Genomic DNA, 10,181 nt, shown 5'->3' with positions numbered 1-10,181 from the left:
CACGCAAGAGAAGCCACCACAATGAGAAGCCCGCGCACCGCAACGAAGAGTAGCCCCTGCTTGCTGCAACTAGAGGAAGCCCATGCGCAGCAACGAAAACCCAACGTCAAAAAAAAAAAAAAAAAAAAAAAAGAATACCCACCAAATATTTGGTTTTAGAAGTAATATAGTTTCCTAGTGAACCTGCCAGAGTTATGAAATGTATCTCTGAGTAACTAACCACATTGGTGATGCTTTTGAGTTTGTTCACTCAGTGAATATTTACTGAGAGCCCCTTATGTGCCTGGCACTGTGAATGCGCCAGTGAACAGAAGTCCCTATCCTCAAGAAGTTTGTGTTTTAGTGATGGGAGATGGTAATATAATGTGATATGATATCAGGTAATGATAGATGCTATGGAGAAAAAGAAAGCAGAAATGGAAGAGGGTGACAAGAGTGTACAATATTAGATAGGATAGCCAGGGAAAGCCTCTCTGAAGAAGTAAATTTAAACAGAGACCAGAATTGAGTGAGCAACTGAAGAGAGTGTTGGGGGAGGAGCATCCCCATTTGAGGGAACAGCAAGTTGCAAAGGCTTTGCGGCAGAAACATGCTTTTTCTTTTCAAGGCACAACAAGGTGAGGGCAGAGTGAGTTACAGGAAGTATGATAGAAAGATTGGAATGGTCATGGAAGACCTTTTAAGGGATTGTAAGAATTTTGGATTTTATTTAAAATGTGATAATATACAAACAGCTCATACAACTCAATATCAAAAAAAAACCAAAAACCAAACAACCCAATCAAAAAATGGGCAGAAGACCTAAATAGACATTTCTCCAAAGAAGGCATACAGATGGCCAAGAGTCACATGAAAAGATGCTCAACATCACTAATTATTAGAAAAATGCAAATGAAAACTACAATGAGGTATCACCTCACACCGGTCAGAAGGGCCATCATTAAAAAGTCTACAAATAATAAATGCTGGAGAGGGTGTGGAGAAAAGGGAACCCTCCTACACTGTTGGTGGGAATGTAAATTGGTGCAGCCACTATGGAGAACAGTATGGGAGGGTTCCTTAAAAAACTAAAAAATAAGAGTTACCATATGACCCAGCAATCCCATTCCTGGGCATATATCTTGAGAAAACACTAATTCAAAAAGATACATGTACCCCAGTGTTCATAGCAGCACTATTTATAATAGCCAAGACATGGAAGTAACCTAAATGTCCATCGACAGATGAGTGAATAAAGAAGATGTGGTACATATGTATCACACACACACAATGGAATATTACTCAGCCATAAAAAGAATGCAGTAATGCCATTTGCAGCAACATGGATGGACCTAAAGATGATCATACTAAGTGAAGTAAGTCAGACAGAAAAAGGCAAATATCATATGATATCACTTAAATGTGGAATCTAAAAAATGATACAAATGAACTTATTTATAAAACAGAAACAGACTCAGAGACATAGAAAACAAACCTATGGTTACCAAAGGGTAAGGAGTGGGGAGAGATAAATTAGGAGCTTGGGATTAACAGGTACACACTGCTGTGTATAAAATAGATAAACAACAAGGACCCACTGTATGAAACAGGGAACTATAACTATATTCAATATCTTATAATAACCTATAATGGGAAAGAATCTGAAAAATGTATGTGTAACTGAATTACTTTGCTGTGCACCTGAAACTAACACAGTATTGTAAATCAGCTATAGTTCAATTTTTTTAAAGTGTGGTAGAAGGCCTTTGGAGCATTATTATAATTTAGAAACCAGTTTAAATGTTGGTGAACATCTGCCGGAAATAATCACTTTTTAAAAAAATTAGTTGATGTTAATACATTATTTCTGAGAGCTGTTGCATACAAAATTAATTGTTGGCAACAATTTCAGACAAAACCATATCCCCTGAGTATAAGAGGTTATTTTTTGTTCTCCATAGGAGAAGGAATAATATCCAGTAGCATTATTAATTCATTAACATGTTTTAAATGCCTTACCTTATATCCTAAGACCTATTTTTCTTTCCCTTTGCCCACTTGCCTAGTTAATGAAGGAAACTTCCCTGTTTCCTTTCTATCTTGTTCATTTCTTTTGTGAGTCACAGTAGCACTGACTGTAATTTTTTTAAATTATAAGTAAAGTTTATTATCTTTATGTAAAAGGAAAGCTAAACATTTTGATGAAATTAGAAATAATAGAGTTCTCTAAAGTAACTATAAAGGTCACTCTTAATTAAACCTCCTCTTAAGAACTATTTTTTTCCTGTTTATTAGCACATAACTAAAAAAAATTCTTATTCAGTTCTTTCGTTTGGTTGTTGACTAATATAAGAGTATTTGGTATTTTAGCCATAGCTTTTGTGCCCATTGGGTTCCTCAATATGATATAATGCTATTACTCTGAGAACAGTTAATGTCTGTTTCTTTAGACCTGAATTATTCACAGCTTATTCATAAGTTGGAGACTATCTTCCTTGACATGCTGTTTTAATGTTTAATAGAAAGAAATATTACATTATTGAGATATTTAAAAAATTGTGTTGAAACGAGCTTTATTATGTATCAGTTCTACATCCATCGATGTTAACTTTACTGAATGTTTATATGAAACCAAAATGTACTACAGTAGTAATAGAAAGCTAATCTAATTATTGTAGGTAACTGTGAGTCGTTGGTACCGAAAGGTCTCAGTTAATAAGATCTCTTACCAATATTAGGTGTATAATACTATTTTCCTCTTGTGTGATTATACTAATATATTTTCTTTTTATTTAAAGCTTGCAAACACAGAAGAATACATAGATGGAGCATTATCTGGACATCTGGGTGAAGTTTTAATAAGGTAACAAAACATCAGTAGTTTATATAAGGAGTTACTGGTGAGCAGTAAAAATACCTGTTTAAATAAACTATTAGTGCCCCAATCTCAGAATTACTTTTTTTAAATCACTATTAATTTAACATAACATTCTACAACTAGACTTCAAGATTCTTGAGATTGTTAAACTTGTCAAAGCAGATTTAAATATTTTGGAGCTGTTCATTCTTAAGGTTTTTCTAGTGTTGATATTAAACTTTCTAGCTCTTAACTGTACCTTTTTCAGTGGTTTTAGTTGCAAGAGCTTGGCTTTGAATTTTAGGTGGGTCTGGCTGCTATTGGGGATTCGTATTATACTTATTTTCTAGAACTAGCTTCACATCTCCAAATTCTAGTCATTATTCCCTTTGGAAGATCATAAAGATACCATTTTATAACAACCGCATAGTATAAAAATGAGTGTCATGTGCTCTTTAACAAACCAAAGGTAAATTTTTTTTAAAAAGAGAAAGAAATGATGTAATTTTAGCATTAATATTTTTGTAATGAAAAAATCTAATAAAAGTAGTAATTCAGATCTTATATGGTTTCTTGTTGGAACAACAAAATGGACTGTTTTTCTGTTTACAGGTGTAATAATGTCCTTTATATCAGGGGTGTTGAAGAAGAAGAAGAAGATGGGGAAATGAGAGAATAGCATCTTTCGGGGGGAATTTTTTTTATATATATTTGTAGACAATAAAGATTTGTTTGTTTTTCAACTTGACTGTGAGCTATTCATATTCAGATATTTACATGCAGAGCTCAAATGTTGAAACAGTTGAAAAATTATTCACAGAACTAATGCTTTAAAAGCCCCCCAACTTTATTCAAGTTGGTTTTCATGTGAGCCCAATGCTGTATTTTTTTCTATAAGGGAAATTTATTTATATGCTCTATAAATGTTTATGAAAGTCAGTTTTAGCCCTTTTAATTGTATATTAACGGAGACCTTTTAAAAGCAACTGTTTCTTTTAAAGTTATTTTTGAGCCACTTTTGACACATATAAAGTTAAATATTTTCTTAGAGTTAATATAGACTATTATTTTACTTAGTAGTCAATAAATTACATGTTAATTCTGTATCAATGGGAGCTAAATGAGATGCACATTACAGCTAAAATTGAAACGTCACCTTAAAATTAAAATGGTTTTGAGTATAGAACACAATAGAAATTGTGAACTGACATTTAGGCTGAAGACATATGATTTATTCACTCAAGAGAATTAAGTTTTCTGAACAGAACCCCTTAATGTGAATTAAAAATCAGTCTCATGGTTGGTTATGTCTCATGTTCTCATGAGAACATAATCTAGTAGTTTTCATTTAAGTTTTAAACTCCTCAAATCAATATTTTAGAGTTGCACATTGTTAAAATGTGTACTCCACAGTGATAAAATTTACACTATGAACTTTCCTGTGGACTGGTTGAAAAAAAAAAAGATTATTTAAAGTCTTATGTTGTCAGAATGCCATTATTGCACTTAAATGGTCATTCACCATACAGTTAGATCAGTAAGGTCTCTTTGGATATGTATCCCCACCTGGGACAACAGAAAGTATAAATGTTTAGCTGTATAGAATAATGGTTAGGATATGGATAATAAAGGTCTTCAACAAAAGAAAATAACTCCCATTTCCAATCCTAAGAGCCTTTTAGAGTAAGGACCTGTCTTCCTGAAATTGGTTAGGCCTGTGTGTGGGGCAGAATATTGCCATTACTGAAAAGCAAAAATCTACAAAATATGCGTAAAGCATTCTGGTTATAAACGTCTTACTGCTCCTGTTCAAGTGAAAAAATATTCTTCCTCCAGTGATTTTGTTCTTGTATCCTTGACTAAAAGTAGTTCACGTTTGTTACCAGATGGAGGTTTTGAGCGGTAGATAAGTTGTCTTCCCAGCTGAAACAAAAGAAAAAGTACTTAATATTTTCATATAACCATTTTCTATTGAAGTGTAACTAAAATACTAATATTAACTTGATTTTTCCGAAGGATAATATAGTTTAAAATAGTAAATAATAATCCCAATTACAAAGGGGTTGATAACCTAATGGATGTCCAAATGCAGGCAAAGTTAAGTAACAATGGAGCACCATGGTATGCAGAAGACAGGGCAGTTAGGTTTTATGGGGAAGTGGGAGGATTTAGATAAAGTCATCAGATAGCTTGTGTTTCAGATATGCTAAGCTTAGAGAAACTCCATGTTTGAGGCCAAGACTTCATTTCTCAGTAACTGCCATAGCTAATTTCTACTCCATTGGCTGGAAGAGGTCACTTTCCTCTGCTAAGCAACAGCTGACTGGCATTTAAAAATCCTGTTAAACAAAAACTTGAGAAAACCATGTACTATTTTCTTAGGAACTAGAAATCATGTTGGCTCTTGGTCCCACTAGGAGAGGCTTAGGGATACCCCAGTTCATACCTATTTATTCTCTCTGGAGCATATACTCAAGTATATCACACTAATCTTTCTCTTTGAGTCTTTTCTCCCCCTTCTCCTTATTCATTTATTTATTTTTTGTTTTGCCTTTATATCTGAATTTGTATAAATTAAATGGATAAGAAAACTGTTCTGTTGGACATGAAATTTGATGGGACGTTTCCATTGTGCCTCAAAAGGGGCACCAACCCTGTGTGTGACTGTCCCCTGCATTGCAGAATGTTTGACATTCCTGACTCCAGAGAACTAAATAGCACAAGCAATCCTCCCCTCATTATAACAACAAAAATATCCTTAGAGGACTGGAATCCTTGAATTCCTTTCCTAATGTCATATTTCCCCCCCCCACTGGTGATGATCTCCTTTGATAACCTTTGTTACTAATTTCTGAGAAAATTGCCAGTGATGAAATGTCCTAAATGTCCTCTGAAAGAGTAAAATCTTTCAGAGGTCTTCATACATTGTTGACTTATCAACATTCTTTCTCCAATTTTCTTCCAGATGTAGTTTTCATTCTCATTTTTAGTCTGTTAATTCAGTAAGCATTTATTGAGTGTCCACTATGTGCCAGGCACTGGGGATACAAAGGTCATAAAACTCATTCATGGTCTAAAAGGAAAGATGGATATATTAAAAAATAATCACTTTAATTTAGTGAGTTTAGTAAATAATGGTATATACATGTAGCAGGGTGATGAATAGTTAATTCTCTCTTAGAAGAAGAGAAGTTAGGTCTTCATAGGCAGAGTTGAACTAGATAAGTACAGACCCTTTTAAAGATGAAATGCTTATTTAAATAAAATTAATCATCACTTTTTGACATAGTACATATTAACAGTTACCATACTTCAGAATTTTAAGTACTTACCTCAAAGGCTGGTTGTGAGGCGCAGAAGCATTCACTATAGGTTAGCTGTGACTATGGTGAGAATCAATGTCCATATTAGCTTTGCAGATAACTATGAGATTGCCTTCCTGGAATATACTTCAGACTGTAGCTCAGAGGAGGGAGAGTGGCATATAGAAACAAAAGGCTCTTCACACCCAGGGGGAGTCATAGACCACATGCTCTCTGTGACTGCCCAGTTCTAAACTTATTGAACAGGTGATCTTGAAATATGAAGAATCTTGGCTTCTGGTCAGATTCTGCTGCTAAATCTGAAGTGACTCTGGGTAAATTATTTTAACTTCAACTATAAGTCTAATTATTTTTACAGTGTGAGGATTAAAAGACCCTTCCAATAATATGTAATTCACTTAGTATTATTTTTTTAATTCTCTAGTTTCATGGCACCTGGAGCTAAAGAAAAAGAGGAGAGGGGCGAGGTTTCTTTTACCAAAAAGTTAGTCTAATGGAGAACTGTAGAACCAGTAATTTGAATCATTCTAAAAGTAGCAAAAAGGAACCAGAGAGAGATCAGTTCAAGCTGTTAGCAACCTTACTGAAGTTTAACCTGGATAAATTAGATGAGTTAGGTATTTTGTTTTTGCACCACAGAAGCCCTCACACATTGATGTAGTGGAACCTATTAATAACAAAACACAAACCTTTTTCTTTGGTTGTGCTACTGCTGTTTGCAGAGCAGCTTTTAGCCTTTCCTCCTGGTGTTTTTGTTTTTCTTTCGCTTTCTCTTCACGCAACCTGTCAAGAGGGGAAGACATTGTTCTAACTATAAATCACAGAAAGTAAAAAAGACCTACATCATTACTATTTGGTAAAGAATTATCTAAATATTATAAAGTTTCCTTTAAGGTTAAATGAAAATAATACTTCATCTTCACCCAAACCTATGGGTTTTGAATATTCAGGTGAAATTTCAACAACAAATCCTGTTTGTGTTGAAATGGGAAGAAAATGCATGTCACCATTTTGGAAGAAGTAAAATCTATCCAAATCTTGGTCTAAAACAAGCACCTCAGCAAACCTTTCTCATCACTCCATTTACAGTTCAGTACTTCGCAGTTAATCCGTATGGCGGCCACTTGAATTAATTTCCAGCTATTTCCCCCTCTTTTTAAACCTTTTTATTGAAGTATAATGTGGAGAAAAGTGCACCGATCACAAGTGTATATAGTTCAATGGATAACCACAAAAACATACTTTCCAGTAAATCTTTTTGAATGTTATCCTCAAATTAAGGCCAAGAAATAGTATTTGTCTTTGTTCTCTTTAGGGTTGTTATGAGGATAAAATTAAATGAGCTGACTTATGCAAACTGTCTAGTCCAATGCCTGGTGCAGAATAACCACTGGACAAGTGATAGCTTTTTTATGGATGTATATAATTATCCATGTAACATTCACTGAACATTTTTTATGCAAAATTAGGTGATATGTTAGCTGCCTCCAAACCATGGGAAAAATCCAGTAAAATTCTCCTTTTGATAAGAATGATAAGTAATTGGAATTAGATTCATGTATCACTACTGGAAATAGTAGTAATTACAAGATGCAAATGTTCTTAGTGTAATTAGTCAAAGGTCGTCTTCTGGAAGGAGACGTCTTCTTTCATTTATGATTTCTTAAAAAATTTGCTTCATATTCAATAAAATCCCATCAGGATCACCTTAATATATTCTGGACGTTGTTTTTATATGGAGGAAACAGTATCCCCCCCACCCCAGTAATGTAAGCAGTAACAAAGTAATATTAATGGCTACTCTTTGAGTACTTACTATATGCCAGGCATGCTTTAGCGCTTTTACATAGATTATTTAATTTAATCCTCACAACAACCCTGTGAGATAAGTTCCATTATTACTGCCATTTTACAGATAAGGAAACTGAAACTTAAGAGAGCTTGTGTGGCCTGCCTAAGGTTACAAAAGTTGTAAATGGCGGAACCTGGATTGAACCCAGGCAGGTCAGCTCTAATGCCCATGCTCATAGCCATAGTTCTAGTATGCCTGCCAACATGTTTTTTTGCTATAACAACATTATTCTGCCTATAAGCATTCTCTATATGCTACATTATACTAGGGATCATATTATATTTATAATAATCATTGCCTCAAAGGTAGTATGTACATAAAATCCTTATTTAACTTGGTATGGAAATTTGTAAATCAGTGGATTCTCCAGGAAAGGCCCCAAGCTAAGCAAAGATGTGGGGACATGGGGGCTGGGCAGTGGTGGAGGTGAGGGTGGTGGTATGTGTTCCAGGGATGATAGTCTTCATGAGATTATCTTGAGGAATAAATGAGTTAATGAGCAAATGTGATGTATGTAAGTGTTGGCAGTTAGGAACTGAGGAAAACCCTCATTACATGGCTCTAACTGTCAAACAATTCCTTCATAGATTGAGTCTCCCTGTAGTTTTCCAATGAAAGGCTCCTAATTCTAGTCTTGGGCCCTTCACCACAAGTATAGATCTCCTTCTACATTATAGCCCTTTGAAAATTTTCATGTAAGTAGTGAATATTCACTCTGAAAATTCACTTTTTCAGGCTAGAAGGACCCCTTGCCCATCCGAAACTATGTCACTTGCCCCTGATGAACTCTTTCCTTCACAGTGCTTGTTTTACCATTGATAAGGAGATATTTATTTCATAAGAATATGGATGTTATGTGTCTCCACACTAAATAATAGCTCCATGAGGAGGGCAGGGCTGGGTTTGATTCCACTGTGTCTCTATATGGCATATAATAGAGACTTGCCGTATAATAGACTTCCTTAATGTGTGTGGAATCCAAGCAAGAACAGCTTCTCATTAAGTCTTTCACTACATTTATATCATAAGACAGTGACTGTACTTTTGCCGTTGTTCTTTGTTTCATCCTCTCAGTTGCCTCCATGTTTTCTTTGGGAATGGATTCAATGAGATCACTCAGTTCCACCAGGCGAGACTACTTTTACCAGCTCTTGAACTGGGTTGAGGCTGCCAACCTCTGCATCTCCAATGCAGACTTTGTATACTTGATTAATTTTTTTACTAAGAGAGTCTATCAGTTTTTCCTGAGGTTGAGAAGAAAAGGAGAGCAGAAAACATAAAATTTCATTACTATTTTCTTGTTCATTCAATAAAGGTAAAATTCCCTTTTACTATATTATAATGAAAAAGGCTTTTATGTTCTTCTAAATATTTCCTTTTTTAAAAGAAAAACTTTAATACAACATAGAACAGTGAGAAAGTGCAGATTGAATTTATGTTATAATTTATAGATCATTACTATAGTAACACCTTGGATTATTTAAAAATATTTCAGTCTAGGTATAAAAAGTAACTTAATAGGACAGATTGTCTTTTTGCTTGAATGTTTTTGTGTATCATTCCCATTCAAGTAGATACTACATAAACATTTTAAACCCTTTTTCTCCCCACTCTAACGCATTTCCTAGCAGCACAGTGTGTGAGCTCCCTTTTTTGCACTTATTCTAATTTGCTAAGACTATAATCCTGTATGATAGTTATTTGCATACACACCTTATCTCCCCTCCTAGACTGTAAGCACCTGGAAGGCAGGAGCTATTTCTTATTTTTACACTTATATCTAAAGCAGCACCTTGTACATAACTGCACTTAATAAATGTTTGCTCAATAAATGAATGCATTCTCTAAGGAAAAAAAAAGTTACAAGCAAACAGATTCCTAAGCTGGCCTATAAAACCTTTTGAGGAGTTTTTTCATTCTCTCCACTGGGAAGCCATTCTAGTACTCCAGTCTAAGCAGAGGCTTAGGCCAAACCTTGCTGATCCCTGTACCTGGCCACTATGCCGTTTTAACTGTTGGTAGAGATGCTCGAGCTTGTAGGTAACATGTTTCGGGACCGTAAGGAAACTCTTTCTGTCTCTCCACTGTGTACCTGGCATTCGCAGATAAAAGGATCTCAATAAACTGGGCAAAGTAAATCGTTCTCCAGGTAGCATCCTGCCCCCATTCC

The 10,181-nt window shown here is 34.8% G+C and overlaps 2 protein-coding genes across 2 annotated transcripts in view; one reads left to right on the top strand and one right to left on the bottom strand.

Moving 5' to 3' along the window:
- SNRPF (small nuclear ribonucleoprotein polypeptide F) overlaps positions 1-3,893 on the top strand; it is an 8,657-nt gene extending 4,764 nt beyond the window's left edge. Inside the window, exons 3-4 of the mRNA XM_007453349.1 lie at positions 2,778-2,842; positions 3,449-3,893. Of these exons, the coding sequence (XP_007453411.1) occupies positions 2,778-2,842; positions 3,449-3,515 (132 nt within the window). The 3' untranslated portion in view covers positions 3,516-3,893. The remainder of the gene's footprint in view (positions 1-2,777; positions 2,843-3,448) is intronic.
- Positions 3,894-4,645: 752 nt separating this feature from the next.
- Positions 4,646-10,181, bottom strand: part of CCDC38 (coiled-coil domain containing 38) — a 42,215-nt gene continuing 36,679 nt past the window's right edge. The window contains 4 exon segments of the mRNA XM_007453351.1: positions 4,646-4,759; positions 6,849-6,942; positions 9,049-9,147; positions 9,149-9,255. Of these exon segments, the coding sequence (XP_007453413.1) occupies positions 4,646-4,759; positions 6,849-6,942; positions 9,049-9,147; positions 9,149-9,255 (414 nt within the window).

Source organism: Lipotes vexillifer, unplaced genomic scaffold (genome assembly GCF_000442215.2).
Source record: "Lipotes vexillifer unplaced genomic scaffold, Lipotes_vexillifer_v1.1 scaffold1775, whole genome shotgun sequence".
Taxonomy (NCBI): domain Eukaryota; kingdom Metazoa; phylum Chordata; class Mammalia; order Artiodactyla; family Lipotidae; genus Lipotes; species Lipotes vexillifer.
The sequence above is the reverse complement of the archived record's forward strand: the minus strand, read 5'-3'. Positions and strand labels throughout refer to the sequence as shown.